We start from the raw sequence: 15,821 nt of genomic DNA, 5'->3' as shown, positions 1-15,821 counted from the left end.
CGTCCCAGGTTTCGTCTTTCTGCTTTGATCCTTATTCTTTCTGGGCAAGCTCAAAGGGAAGGTTGTTATGGTGAGAAACCTAATTGCTGTGATGCACTTTTATAATTAAATAAATATTTTCATTTACATTTTAAATTCATGGTGTGTTGCATTCTTTGTTTATAAATGTAGATATTATGGAAAATCATGACATCTTTTGAGCTTGGGTCCCTTAGGACCACAACATTTCTGTTTTGGGTCTCATGCTGGAAAAGTTTGGGAACCCCTGCCCTACAGGCATCAATTCATTTATCTAAATCACATCCACAAGGAACATTTAACGAAAAAGGTATGAAAGTAGAATCTTATTAGAATATTGTCAGTAAAAATATAAAGACTTAAAATGACTCCAGGAAGAGCAGAACAACCTCAGATGAAAATTGGAAAATGGAAAAAGGCTGTGACGGAGAAAACATCCATTGGTTTGAACACCTTCTATCAATGTGGTCATCATCAGTGTGAGTGTGTAACCTGATCGGACTCACCGATCCTGTAAAAGCGGTCTTCAGTTCGCTTGTACTTTTCTTTGGTCTGAAGTCCTGGTACCTAACATGTAGAGCACAGTAAAAGGAATATGAGACACAAACAACTTTTTTAATGATTTCCCATTTACGCAGCACTTTAAAACGGATGCAAACATGTGAGCCTGCACAGGGAGTGTGAACCTCAGCGTCAGGATGTATCGCTTCGGGCGCAGCATCGATTCTGTCATGCTCACATTGCTGTCAATAATCAATATGCTACGTGCCTAAGAGCAACCACTCAATGTAATGAAATAAAAACTGTTTGCACATCACATCAGAAGGGTGACTGTGTGTGTGTGGGTGTGTGTGTGTGTGTGTGTGTGTGTGTGTGTGTGTGTGTGTGTGTGTGTGTGTGTGTGTGTGTGTGTGTGTGTGTGTGTGTGTGTGTGCCTACCGAAAAAGGCAGTATTTCCACGGTAGTGTTCTCGATTTTGTCACCCGGGTGCTCTTGGTTACCACTGCGGAACAGGAACCTGCCAATCAGATCAAACATTAGTTTTAATATTTACAGCCATAGAAAAGCATTCTTGCACATTTCCCCTCATGGCAGTTCATCAAGTCATTTGTGGATGGTTCATTAGGAAAATTGAGTTCATGAAATAGACTGTCAGTGCACTTCTTTCATTTCATCGAGGGTTAACTGTCAGTCGGATCTATTTTCAATGCGTTTGGTTCTTAGATCTCATATTCAGGTCATAGCTAGAGGTTTTGAACATTAATGATTTCATTGCCCAATAGATTTCGGAGGATGATTTGAATTCACAAAGCGTGGGCACAGAGGGAAACGTGAGCTTCACTTAAGAAAGGTTGCAGGACTCAAGGAAGAACAGGACGATCATGCTTTCCTTACTTTACCTGAAACAAGGCCGATTTGAGTTTTAACTTGTAGAAAATAAGGTTGCTACACATTTTGGTCAATTGATTTCCATGACTTATGGAAACAGTTTCCTTACCAGACATTCTGTGACGTATCAATGATGAAGTTAGTGTTTAATCAGCTAGCAATCTGACACAGACTATAACTGATATGTATGCTTATGGGGAAATACGTGTTGTGCATTTGCTGTGTCCTCTGCTTCTGCCCGTTGGGATATCATTGAAATAACAGAACAAAAAAAACATATAGTTCCAGAACATTTTTACTGAATCAATAACTTTCCAGAACAGTTTGGTTAAATTACATAACTTTTTCCAGTTTTTTCCCGACCCTATGAACGCTTTAAATTGTTAGCAGATAGTAGGAGGCAGAGGAAGTATGTCGGATCATAAAGAACGCAAAGCAGTCTGTATCTCTCGGCCGACTGCTGATCAGATGTTTTCTAATCAGAAGGGCAAAAAGAGTCTGAGTCGGTATTATTGCTATCATTCAAAAGCAGACAAGACGAGGAGGCTCTTTCCCCGCTCACAGCCACTTAGTAGCTGATTGATCGACAGACAGTCTCGTGGTCCAAACGTTATCTTGACGAGTGCAATGAATTCACTCGTCACCATAAAACGAATCTCCACACGACCAGATCTGAACATCCCCTTTCCGCTGCTGTGACGTTTTGGCAATCAGATCTCTTTATATTCCCTGTCTTTCTCCCGTCTTCTCCACGGCTCCACAGGGAGTAGGAGGCTGACCCGAGGAAGCTTATTTTAGAGCACTCTCATTAGCTCAGCCGGATCCCTGAAGAGACACACACTCACACACACACAGTGAAGACTCAACCTGAAGCACTAAATGGCAGGAGGCAGAGGAAAGCGAGAAGACAGATTTCTGCATGTGCTTTCTTTGCCAACATTATTAGAATACGGATGTATGCTAATCATATTTTTTCAACAGATGACACTCAGATAAAGCCCTTTATACATACTTCTCTATGCTAACAGGCCGGTCAAATTTGAAGAGGATGTAGTCTCCCGCTTTCGGAGTGATGGACCAGAAGAAGTCCTCTCCTAGGTACGTCTTCTCCAGCGTGTGACCCTGGTACACCTGTGTGACACATGACATGTTTGGTTCCACCCTAATCACTGATTGTAAAGCTGAGGGACATTGTGTTCAATTAATCATTCATATTTGTATGAACTAGGCTGAAGCTTTATTACAGATACTATTTTAAGATCCAATCCACCGCTGATAACAAAGGTGGTTAGGTTTCGGACCTGATTTGGAAATATGAATCATAGATAAGCAGCTCCTGAGTCATTGTTTCTACCCTTACAACTAGGATATACACAAAGGGGTTTACGTGAGCATCCTACATTTTAGATAAACTCATTTATTTTATTTAACCAACTAAATGCTAACAGGTGGAATTGAATCACCGAGAGGATTAAAGCAAGCACAAAGGATACGGTTTGATGATGACACGCTCAACATCAGAAGCAGGCTGTCCCTTCAATGATGCTACAGACACCTGTAACTCAGCTGACTTTCGGTTAAGTGCCTTGTTTTTGATTCATTTTAGGTGTGTTTCAATGTATCTTTAAATTACACAAACATTGGCTTTAAAGTATTTTAGCTCAGAGAGATGTGAAATGTAGCATTGCTTGCTTTGTAACAGACATTAAAGCTGATGTTGGATTGATTATTTATATGTTTTAAACTGAGATAAGATTGAATCACAGGGTCAAAGTTAGATCGTTTTTTAAGAGCAAATAGGGGAAAGTTGTATCTTAGATTATTCCTATAGTATCTTGACTTCAGACTTTGGGGTTCATACACTGTTTCACCAATGATTTTCAATGACTTTTCCATGACCAACAGAATTACTCTTTCTCAGCGGTACCACTGAAACATTTTTATTTTAAAATGGTAAGCTTGAAAATAAGGTCTGCATATGAAACATGTTGTACCTATCTAAAACAAATCCAATAGTTGGCTTACTAGCTTCTACAGACTAAAGCCACTGGAGACTAGAGGGCGTGATTGTAAACATCTCTCACCAGCAAAATACCTCGACAGTTAAATGCCATTTTACGTTTCATTACTATACAGTATTTATTATCGTTATAGTATTACTATTTCGGCGATTAGATCAAATATAAATTATATTTGATTCAACTTTGGTTACATTTTCATGACTTTTCGAAAATGTTGGGAAAAATATAGTTTTCCATAACTTTTCCAGGGCCTGGAATTTGCATTTTGAATTTCCATGACTTTTCCAGGTTTGTAATGACCGTAGGAACCCTGAGACTTTCAAGAGAGGTAGGTTTCTATAAAACAGCCTCAGAAAATTATAAAGTAAAGTCCGAGACCCTGCAATGATACCTTCACTGAAGTGGAAACCTCAGCTGGGGGGTTGACGTGCATCTTGTGGAGCAGAGGCTTCAGGAAATCCTTGTCCTGTAGACACATATAGATGGGGTATTCACATTTCTATACAGAAAGACGCTTCTAATGTTGATGAAAAATGTATGAACGCAGGGCCGTGAGACTCACTGTGAGTTTCTGGATCTTTCCAGCAAGAGAAGAATGGAGTCCCACGTGTTGAAACAGGGAGGGTCTGAAGCGCACACGCAGGCTGGACTTCTGCCGCTCGCAGTGTTTCTATAACAAATACAGGGAGGATTGATGAAACCTAAACTCCTGACAAAATCACTTACTTATAAATCTATACAGTGGTCTCAGTGCATACCGCATCTTTCTCCGGGTTGCAGACTTTGACCCACAGGATGTGGTCCAGCAGCCAATCGATGGGCTTCTCCTTGTAGAACATGAAGATGAACTCAACAATGAGGTTCAGGTCCGGAGCCTGGAACATTTTTCCTGGAGGAAAGAGAGAATAAGGAAGGTTTATAGACATGCATTGATTCTGCACAGCGTCATTAAAGACAAGACGAATACAAAAAGGGATGTAGTGGGTTGCTACATATGGATTTCCTATTCCCTGCCAAGTCGTGGTACTTTACACGTGACCCAATTTCTACACTGATCCCTCTCTCTCTTCCATCCACGGTGCATTTGACTGCGTTTGATCAAAATTCTGTCAAGTCTGTTTCAGATTTGTTTTTGTATTTAAAGTTAGTTAGAGTCATTTTACCTGATATGTATGTATCTGAAAAATAATCAATCAATCATACATGAAAGAACTACATATCCATGTTGTATATGGGTGATTACTTATGAATCACCAACAGAAGAAAGTCTTTACATCCTAACAACAGGATTGTCACCGATTGATAAATCCAACCAGTATTTCTGCATTTGAGTGCTTCGCCAAGTGCCTTTCTAAATCCTGAGTTAAGAGAATGAGTAAATAATCACGTTTGAGAGACCATTTAGCCAGGAAATGTGACTTTTTGGCTTTCAAATAATGACAGATCCCCCCCCTGTGGATGCAGTGTATTGATCATGTGCTAAACGGGTCGTACCAATAAAGCCCAGCTGAGAAAACTCCAGGATCATCCAGTCCTCCGACGAGAGCTGCAGGGCGAAGTTCTTCATGGTGGCAAAGTAGTTAGGCTTGGCCACGATATCATCCTCCAGCTGAAGAACAAACCAGGAGGAAATGAGTTGAGGTTGCTCATGGAGACGGTGGGAATCAAGAAGGAGACTCCTCTACTCAAGGACAACCATGTGACCTAGGAAACACTAAACACTAAACTACAGTAGCAGCAGAAGTCAGAAAGGGCAATACCTCTTCCCTCCGAGCAGAGAATGGAAAAGACATACGGCATGCATGAGACAGAAAGTTGGGAGATTAACGACACAAAACTGTGCATGGTGTGAGAGAAAACATTTATGGAAACATTCCCAAGTTAGGCGCCTAGTTTAACCAAGAGGAAACTGGCTTCAGTGTAATGAAACAATACAGGCTCTGATGAATATCTGCAACAACACACATTTCATTTGGTATGTTTTCCCATTAACAGGCTTCACGCTGACACATATGAGTAACTGTAGGCAGAGCCCTTCTTAAAGTGCACTCCAACAAGTTGCTATGGGAACCTTTATTTTATTCATTTTTCTATTTAAAAGGACGTACCTGGACATAATAAACTCCTTTGCTCACAGCATACATCATGAGGAAGGAGTAGTCCAGATTCTGCTTGGTTCGCCATCTGAAAACAAAGAAGAAAGAGTTAACATAGAATACAGTGAGATAAAGAAGGGAAGCACGAAAAGTTGAATTACATATTTTTAAAATATATTTTCTTCCTCTGTTTGCTTTATTTCTCTTTTATCCTGTTCTCAAAATAAAATCCTATCTTTTTTATATTTTCTGTTTACAATGGTTAACGTATAATCTTTGGCTGTTGAAAACAAACAATAGCCAATAAAACTATTCACAAAAGAGAAAGTAAACACATCTTACTGCCTTTGGGATAGAGCGGCTGCTTTTACATGCATAAAAAGCCCCGTTGTGCAAATCAGTTATTCTCAGGTACACTGAACCAAAGACTCTACTTGAATCATTTATAAAGTAGCGCTGTCACGCTAATGCAGTGGTTCTCAAAAACGTTTTCTGTCAGCCCCCCCCTTAGGAGAAAAAAAAAGTCGGGCCCCCCCCCCCCCCAACACAAATAGTCAGGCTCAGTGTCGGCGCCAGAGATTTATTTTGGGGGTGCTGTGAGGTAGCTTGACATTTCATAGAGGGTGCTCAAACATTTAGGGTTTCCCATTAATGTACCGGTCGCTACAGTGGAGTTTTCTACTGCAACAATCCCCACGCACACACACAGTGTACCCGCGACTGTTACAATGAAGGCTTGATAATCAGCTCACGGCATATAGGTGTAAGCAGGGGTAAAGTCCTATTTTTATAGGTGGTGTGTGGACCTCGCATAGGGGGTTCCAGAGGCATGCTCCCCCGGGAAGATTTTTAAATATTGAAGTTAAAAGCATCAATCTGGTGCACTTTGAGAGCAAAATGAAGAGATCTATGGATACATCTCTCAACACCCATATGAAACAGAACTGTAAACAGATTTATTATTTCTTTATGGATATTTTATTAATCACTCCCCTTTTAAACTTTATTATTTTTTTAATGTCATATAGTATTTCATACCTGTTTTTAATTTATTCTCTTATTTTTTTATAACTATAATGATCGTAAAAACGTGTGCCTCGGAAATAATTGTTTACATTAATGGTGACCAAAACATTTGAGACCCACTGAGATAACACTGAGAGAGTCCTTTAGCTCACTGAGTCTCTCAGTCTGACAGGAGACGACTCTCCTCCACTTTCCTTATATCCGTTAGCGTAGCTCGCTAGCACCAGAAGCTAACAACAACGATCTCCGGTACCGGTGCGCTCTCTCTCTATCTCTCGCTCGCGCACACACAAAATGGCTCGTTCCACACACACACACACACACACACACACACACACACACACACACACACACACACACACACACACACACACACACACACACACACACACACACACACACACACACACACACACACACACACACACACACACACACACACACACACACACACACACACACACACACACACACACACACACACACACACACACACACACACACACACACACACACACACAGAGCCGAGCTTTAATGAAACACAGAGACCCAGACGTAATAATACTTTACTGCATCATATTATTTTCGAATCAATAATTTTTCAAAATATGATGATTTATTTTTATTTTTAATAACCATTTTTCCTCCTGGTCTCTCGCGCCCCCCATGTCATGCCTCTGCGCCCCTCTGGGGGAGCGTTCCCCCCACTTTGAGAACCACTGCGCTAATGGTTTGATCTGAACAATCTGCCCTCGTTGCAGCCTGACTTATAGCTGTTGTTCCCCGCAGACTGCAGGTGTTTGTGATGCTGCCAGGGAGCAGGTGTGGAGGAAGGCGCACACCCCCCAACGCACACACACATTGTTTACACTCAGGTGAACAGACTATAAATAAGCATGTGTGCTTAAACTCAGCCAGGTGGTCAAGTGTTGCTGCAGTTTTAGCTGTAAGGGCATCTAATACGCCTTTCTACCTCATTTACTTGGATGAAAACACACACACACACACACACACACACACACACACACACACACACACACACACACACACACACACAATAAGTAAGGCTTCAGCTAACCCTTATATAATAATTAAATAATCTAAATATTCAGTTTAAAGAGGCCCAATTAGGTTTTTTGTGGTTTTCTTTTTCCTGTAGTGTGTAATATAGGCTTTTGTGCATGTAAATGGTCTGCAAATCCCAAAGTTCCTCTCCCACACACTCCCTCCTTGCCTGAAACGCCTCCATGTATTACTTCTGGAAACAGCTATTAAACAGTACAATTATGAAACCTGAAAATGAGCATAATAGAGCCACTTTAACATTATATAAAACAGCAAAAATCAGGAAATCTCCGTTTTGGAGAGTGTGTAAACTGCATTAAAAAATATTTGAACTATTAGTTGATTATCAAAATAGATAGCAATTGTCTTCACGATGCTCCACTTATTGTTGCAGCTCTAAAAACAAGTGTCTAAAATATAATCTTTTAATAGAATAGTCCATGTCACACAAGGTCCGAACTGTTCAGCCATCAGATTAAATGTGTGCTCACGTCACCCATATCCAAACATAGCACACAGTCCTCTGGGCCTACAGTCTATTATCAGCGCACGTACTGTGAGTAGCTGGCACGAACTGAACGATAAGTACAGAGGATATAAAGAGGGAGCACTACAGGGAGAGAGAGATAGAGGGTGCTGCTGATGATGACCTTGATGTGACTTTGACAAATGCCTGTGGAATAACAAGTACCTCGGCCGCCTACCTTAAACCCCCCCCCGCTCTCTCGTCTCCTCCCACTCCCCTCCTGACTCATCTTTCCTGCAATCCTCATCACAGCTCTCCTGTATTTAATGTATCTAAGTGCTACATAATTACCATAAGGATTTTGATCACGTTTTTCCTGATTGAATGTCAGAGCAGCGAAGACAGAGATAACACACATTCCTCGGCTGTGTGAGTTCTTACTTGACTCTCTCTTTGGAGTCTCCGAAAGTCTCCTTGAGGTTGGTGAGCTCGGGGTAATAGGCGGCGGGCGGGGAGATCACCTCCAGCAAGCCTGAACTCAGCTCTATAGAAAACCTGAAGAAAGAAGGGGATGTTGTTGAAAATGAAACACACCATTTTTTATCAATTTCATTCCTTTATACTTGTCAGCAAAAAAAAGAGTGCGCCTGTCAGGAAGCAGAGAAGCCAAATGGAAGAAGTACTCAGATCTTTTAGTTAAACAAATAAATGAATAAAATAAATAAATGAAATGAAATAATAAACTGAGAAATTCCAAGTCCTTCATTTAAAATGTTACTTAAGCTTGGTTCATAAGAATTATCATCAAAATGAACCTCAAGTACAAAGTGTAAAAGTACTTATTACACATTATGGTCGATTTCCAAAGAATTTTTAGTTTATGTTTTTTATATTTGAATGTGTTTGTTGCAGATTGTTAAATGTGGCGCTAATTGTATTACTTTAGATACTACTGGCTAGCTTTTGATTTCACTCTAGGTCTAGGCCAAACAAAAGTGTTATTAATGTGTTGTTCATTGATCTAAATCTGCAAAGTAACTTAATTTATTACATTAAAAAAAGTAAAATATTGACATCTGAGATGTTTCGGAGAAGAATGTAAAGTAGAAGGAAATGGTAATACTCAAGTGCAGTACAAGAACCTCAAAATTGAACTAAAGTTTTAGAGTAAATGCAGAGAAGTGTACTCACTCTTTCTCCAGGCCAGCGACCACGCTGTTAACGTAGTCCACGTCAGTCTGCAACACACAACGACACATTATCCACTCTGACCTTTGACCTTACACAGAGCGCGGTGCTATGACTCGTAATGGATGATTTTAAGATCTGACCTCCCCAACGTAGACGATAATGACGCAGTCGAGCTTCTCCTCGGGTGAGAGCTTGTCTATCAGCGAGCGCAGCGTCTCCGACAGGTAAGACTTCACCTTCCGCCTCACAGTGGGGATCCCCATCACCATGGTAACTGAGAAGTAAAATAAGAAGTGTGAGGTGAGAACAGGGAGTGGGGAAGGCTGCAGGGGTGGCGGTTTAATCAAATGGATCCAAAACCCTTATTATTCGCTTGTTAGACATCAGCTGATTACATTGGCCATACAAACTGAAATTCATGCCCGGACTGACAGATGGCAGTGGGAAGAATGACGAATGCAGCTGCAATAGCATTCTGCATGTTAATAACGAAAAGGGCTTTTAAATATCAATCTTACACAATGTGGCTAAAAGGGGCCGTATTGGCTATTATGCTCATTTTCAGGTTCATAATTATATTGTGTTTTTCTACTGTGACATGTCTCCATGCTTTGATGTTCAAAAAGCTCTTTGTTTTTCTCATACTGCCTGTGCTGCAGCACCTCTTTTCGCCCTCCGTCTGAAAGCAGAGCCCAGTCTGCTCTGATTGGTTAGCTGGCCGGCTCTTTTGTGATTGGTCAACCGCTTACAGATGTCCCGCCCCTTGGCCTATCACGTACAATGTGTTGGAGCGCTCGCCAATTGAAGTGCAAGTGTTATATAGGGATTTCATTATGTAACAGAAGTAAACAAAGGAGTCCAATCAAGCGTTTCAGGCCGGGAGGGAGTGTGTCATTGGAACACAACGTAGAAGCAGGATGTTTGGACTTTAGACAGAGGTAACACACACATTAACATCAACCTATCTAGAGATCTGCCGAGCATTGCTCAATTATTTTATGAGCTTTTCCTCTCTGCAAAGAAAGTCAGTCAGGCCAACGCCAAAAGCAAAGAGAAGCATACGTTGACTGAGGTATACATTACTTACTTACGAGCTGCACCTTTATTCAATTACCCTTTTTTTGTTTGTTTGATCCCTAAGATGTCAGAAAATAATAATTGAAAACATTTTTTTTCCAAGTCCAAGGTGGTGTCTTTACGTCTTGTTTTGTAAGACCAAACCGCCCAAAAAAATCAGTTTAACGTCATATAAAACAGAGAAAAGCAGGAAAACTGAAAACAGTCCGCATTTTTCCATAAAAATACTTTGATGAATAAATCGATTAGCAAAATAGTTTGTGATTACTATCAACTCGAATAGTCGACCAATGGCTGCAGCTCTACGAAATTGCCAACTGAAAGAGGAAAAAGAGAGTGCCTATTGTCTTCTTCTTATTGCTTAGTGGTAGTTGCTTCTAAACAAACGGCCTCTTCTTCAGTGGGGAGAGATTCCCCACAACAGACTGTTGTTGACATAAAACTAGTTCATTTTACCCACAAGGATACAAGGACCACTTTCACGGGAGAGTAGAGAGAGTACAGCGAGCCCACCCTGTTGTGGCTGCAGAAAACAACTTATCAGGCTGATCATCTGACACTGAATCAGTGTGTTCCTCATGATAAGGAAAGAAAGACCAGACAGCAGCATGAAATCGGCCATTTAGTCTGCTGGCTCTCTATTATATTCTCTTTTTGCCTTCCTTTATGGACAGTGTACTTTACTGAATTCTAAAACAAGGGATAGATTCTACTCAGGGCAGTTTTGCATAATGTTTATCATATTAATCCCAAATGCTTTTCCAGAGAAACTGTTGATTATTGAAGGTCATGGTTGATTTTCATGGACGGGGGTTAATGTGTATACTGTATGCAAGTGTGTGTTTAATATGAGGTTAGAAAGGGGGGAGCATGAGCTGGTGGGGGGGCTGCAACAAAACACAGTCGGGGAGCAGTTCAGAAGGAGTGAGCAGCGCAGGGGGCTGGAGAAAGGCTGCAGAGTGATGTGAACAGCGTGGAGAATCTGTCCCAGTTTCGCTTTGTGTTTCTCACACTGAGCTTCGTGTCGTATAGCGACACCCACCACCATCAGCGAGAAAGTAGGTCGAGGATGAAAGCAGAACGTGGGAGGAAGGAAAAGAGACGGAGAGTGACAGAATAAGGAGGGTGGCAGACAGGGACTGAGTTATAATGCATGCACTCCGACTCAAATATGGCCCCTCCCTGTGTCCCTCGATCGGCCTGGACGCTCCCATTCATGATGCTCAGATACGAAAAGGAAAACAGTCAACTTTTCTGTCTGCTGTCTGAAAAGAAATGAGATAAAGGAGCTGCTGTTCAGCTGGGTTTAATAAGTCCAGCACATTGTTGCTCAATTATTTTCTTAATTGTCCTTAATAAGCTGAAAAAAAGTATTAATGATGAGATATTAGAAATAATCAATTAAAAAACATATCTACGTTTTATATAGAAAATACATTATGTTATTGAAATTATTTAAAATATTTAAAGAAAATAGATAAAATATGTGGGAATATTTAAGATATGTAGTTTTATAGTTAAAATTATAATTAGTCAAAGTTATAAAACATAAATATGTGTGGTTTTAGTGGCATATTTTTATGGAATTTCTTATGCTACACAAAAAATAACTATTTCAGGGGGTGGACATGTTTTTCCTTTTGTTTGAAGCAGGGTTTTAAACGCATATTTGATCGCCTTGTTGTGAAAAAAATATATAATGTGTTTCCATTATCTAAATTATTTATTTAAATCAAACTACTGTTGAAGAAAGACTACATTGTCATGCTTTGGGGTGATTCATGCATCACTGGGTCTCATGTTTTGTTTATCTGCTTATGCATAAATGTTTCCCTCATAAAGAGCAGGGTTGTTGCTCGGGACGAGAAGCTTCCGGAGTAAATGGGTGCTATATTTAAATACAGTACAGTGTGTGTGTGTGTGTGTGTGTGTGTGTGTGTGTGTGTGTGTGTGTGTGTGTGTGTGTGTGTGTGTGTGTGTGTGTGTGTGTGTGTGTGTGTGTGTGTGTGTGTGTGTGTGTGTGTGTGTGTGTGTGTGTGTGTGTGTGTGTGTGTGTGTGTGTGTGTGTGTGTGTGTGTGTGTGTGTGTGTGTGTGTGTGTGTGTGTGTGTGTGTGTGTGTGTGTGTGTGTGTGTGTGTGTGTGTGTGTGTGTGTGTGTGTGTGTAGCCTGCAGCGAGCTGGTGACTCCCTCTCTGGACAGGAAGCCTATGTGTCTATTTATAATCTACAACCCTAGTAGAAATCCTAATTTCCTTTTTGTAAAATTGGTCACGTTTTTCACAGACTCAATTTATAGTTTCCGGTTACTTAAGTAGTTCAGTCAATACATTGAATCTCCAACACAAGAGGCCTGGTAAAGGAAAAAAATCAGGCCATCAATAAACAGTCACAGCCATCATAAATCCAACCCCCCATGTTATGGGTTGAATCATCCAAACAGAAATGATGAGAGGGCAGAAACAGTAAGTAGGTTCTGTTTTGTGTTGGCTCTGCTGGTGTGACATTTAACAAAACAGCTTTACAGATGAAATGAAGAAATGTGTTCCTATCAGGTTGCAAATGCACAAATCCCAACAGGCATCCCAAAATGCCACATCTTACTGGTAAACCACTATTTTATTCTGATGTCAAAACACTTCAGATTTTAATGCTACATTCACACATTTCCAGGTGAAATGCAACACCCACAGCTCTGCCGTGCTTTACTGCTTGCAGCAGGAAAATAGAACCTTGTCCTATTTCTTTCCTCAGTGTGGCATTGCAGCAATGCAGCTAGCAACTCAGGGCCCAGACCTAAATAAAAAGAAGGTGTGTTTTTCTTTACTTCAAGGGGAAATCAGGGAGGGTTAGAAGCTCATGCTTGTGTTTGCCTTGGCATTTATAGACACATTTCTGCACGAAGAATGAGTTTTGGTATCCAAGGGACAACATCTAACACAAATATTTGTAAGAAAACAGTGCCTTGGTGTATAAGGGGGGGTTAGTGTGTTTCAGATTAGATCTTGTTGATTAGATTGTGTTGCTGAACAAACTTAGAAAACAACTTCTGCCTTTCAGACTGACGAGTTATCATTTCCTTATGGTGTGATAGCATTGGTAGATTTGAGCCGACACTTGACTGCAGTGAGAAGAGTTCACAGTGACTGCGGCATAAGGATTAAAAATGCGCCGGTGAAAGATGGCCGCATTGTCTTTTGGCTCCTCTCCAACTTTGCCCTTTTTCATATTTTCTTTATGTTTATTTACTTTTTGCCGTTTACTTTTAACATGGTTCGCAACATGCAAGCTGACCGCACCAACTCTGCTATAGAATATAGCACAGAGGAACTTCTTCACATCAGAAACTTTGTGGACAATAACCCACCGACAGACAATGGAGATTCGCCATGGCTGCCTCCTGCCGTCCTACCTGAGAGACGCAGGAGGAAGACAAAGCGGGGGTCCCGTGCCTGGCTGCTGGTCAGGCTGAGGAAACGAGAAAACGTGAGCGCATTAGCGTGCGCTTATGTTTGGGGCGATGGGGGCAAAACAATATTTGCACCGGGGCCAATCGCAACCTTGTTGCGCGACTGCATTGTGCCCTTCAAGCTGGTCATCAAGCTCAGAGACCTCAGGCTCAACAGCGCCCTCTGTGACTGGATCCTGAACTTCCTGACGGGCAGACCCCAGGCAGTGCGGGTGGGAAACATCACATCCTCCATCCTGATCCTCAACACTGGAGCCCCTCAAGGCTGCGTGCTCAGCCCTCTCCTCTACTCCCTGTTCACTCACGACTGCGTGGCCACACACAGCTCCAACACCATCGTGAAGTTTGCTTGCTGCGGCGTACAGAGAGGAGGTCGGAAAACTGACATCTTGGTGCCAGGATAAAAACCTCCATCTCAATGTCAGCAAAACCAAGGAGCTGATTGGGGATTACAGGAAGCAGCAGAGAGAGGGACCCGCCCCCATCGCCATCAATGTGACTACGGTGGAGAGAATCAGCAGCTTCAGTTTTCCTCGGGGTCCACATCACTGAGGACCTGACATGGACTCTTCACACCGTCACCGTAAGCAAGAAAGCTCGACAGCAGCTCTTCTTCCTCCTCATGCTGAGGAGGTTCAACATGGACTCCAGGATACTCTACAGGTGCACCATAGAGAGTATCCTGACTGGCTGCATCACGGCCTGGTACGGCAGCTGCACCGCCCTCAATCGTAAGGCTTTACAGAGGGTGGTGAAAACTGCACAGAACATCATCAGGACGGAGCTGCCATCCATGGAGGACCTTTACTCCCAGCGGCTCAGGAAGAAAGCCCTCCGAATTATAAAAGACCCCCCATCACCCCAGCCACAAACTGTTCAGTCTGCTGCCGTCTGGCAGGCGGTACCGCAGCATCCTGACTAAAACCACCAGATTCAGAGACAGTTTCATACCACAGGCAATAAGACTGTTAAACACCTGAACTGTTGAAACAACATCCATAACATTCATCTGCTACTTAGTGATTATTTATCTATTATCTAATATATCATTCCAATAGCTTGCATATAGACTCTTATTGCACTATTTCAAACTATTTTTATTTTTGTATTTACTATTTACTTGCACTATATTTGTCTGTGTATCTGTGTTATTGTGTTGCACTGTTGGAGGAGCCTGTGACCTAATATTTTCATCGGCATAACTACACTGTAGCTATGTTCGTTTGACAAAATAAAGAACCTTGAACATTTTGGAGAAAAATAGATTTTCGAAGTGCAACTTTTTAATAGCTGGTCAGTTTAAATAAATGCCTTGAAAGAAAACACACACTGACTGTGTGTAAAGGGACACAAGCATGGAGGAATAAAGACAACTGGATACAGAGTTTGAAGCAGGGCCCTGTTCATTCCTGGGAAAGTTGCTTAGTGGCGCATGAAGCCAAAGACAAAAGATTTTGGACGATATTTATATCTATTCCCGAGCCACTACTTAACATCAGGTCACGGCTCAGCTAGTCACATGACTGGAAGAAGGAAAATAAATCTGGATTCAGCTACCAGCGTATTTAAAACTTAATGAACTAATGTTTTAGCTAAGGGTTTTTCAATTTCAATTCAATTAGGAAGTTGATTCAACTCCAAATATGCTCATTTAAAGACGGCTCTTCACAATAGAAGTCAAAGTGAAAAAGTGTTTCTGGGATCCATGGCATCAAATGACACAGAAGTTGTAATTTCACCGTCTGGCCCAGATGAACAGTTGCATCAAAGCCTGTACTGGTGCTCTTCCTGTGGGTTTAGGCACAACTTGGCCAGCTGGTTGTCTATAAAGGCCATGCAGTTTGTGTGTTTGGAACAAGCACGGCTGCATTCAGAATAATGCTCTTTTGTTGGTTTCTGTCTAAAAGGGGCTTCAGTCAGACCCTACTCCAACACTCTCAGTCTCAGAGGTTCTTTGAGCTGTTTTCTTCACATAATCCTTGTTCAATTTAAAGTGAGCTGCTGTC

General features: G+C 41.5%; 1 protein-coding gene across 1 annotated transcript in view; it reads right to left on the bottom strand.

Moving 5' to 3' along the window:
- Nucleotides 1-15,821, bottom strand: part of mgat4a (alpha-1,3-mannosyl-glycoprotein 4-beta-N-acetylglucosaminyltransferase A) — a 41,715-nt gene that overhangs the window by 3,243 nt on the left and 22,651 nt on the right. Inside the window, exons 4-14 of the mRNA XM_079665313.1 lie at nt 9,413-9,546; nt 9,273-9,319; nt 8,523-8,636; nt 5,537-5,612; nt 4,923-5,037; nt 4,187-4,317; nt 3,991-4,098; nt 3,820-3,894; nt 2,420-2,538; nt 958-1,036; nt 525-585 (exon numbers count right to left, since the gene is read on the bottom strand). Of these exons, the coding sequence (XP_079521439.1) occupies nt 525-585; nt 958-1,036; nt 2,420-2,538; nt 3,820-3,894; nt 3,991-4,098; nt 4,187-4,317; nt 4,923-5,037; nt 5,537-5,612; nt 8,523-8,636; nt 9,273-9,319; nt 9,413-9,546 (1,059 nt within the window). The remainder of the gene's footprint in view (nt 1-524; nt 586-957; nt 1,037-2,419; nt 2,539-3,819; nt 3,895-3,990; nt 4,099-4,186; nt 4,318-4,922; nt 5,038-5,536; nt 5,613-8,522; nt 8,637-9,272; nt 9,320-9,412; nt 9,547-15,821) is intronic.

The sequence above is a fragment of the Notothenia rossii genome (assembly GCF_949606895.1).
Source record: "Notothenia rossii genome assembly, chromosome: 2".
NCBI classification, from domain to species: Eukaryota; Metazoa; Chordata; class Actinopteri; order Perciformes; family Nototheniidae; genus Notothenia; species Notothenia rossii.
This window is presented reverse-complemented; position numbering and strand designations above follow the sequence as displayed.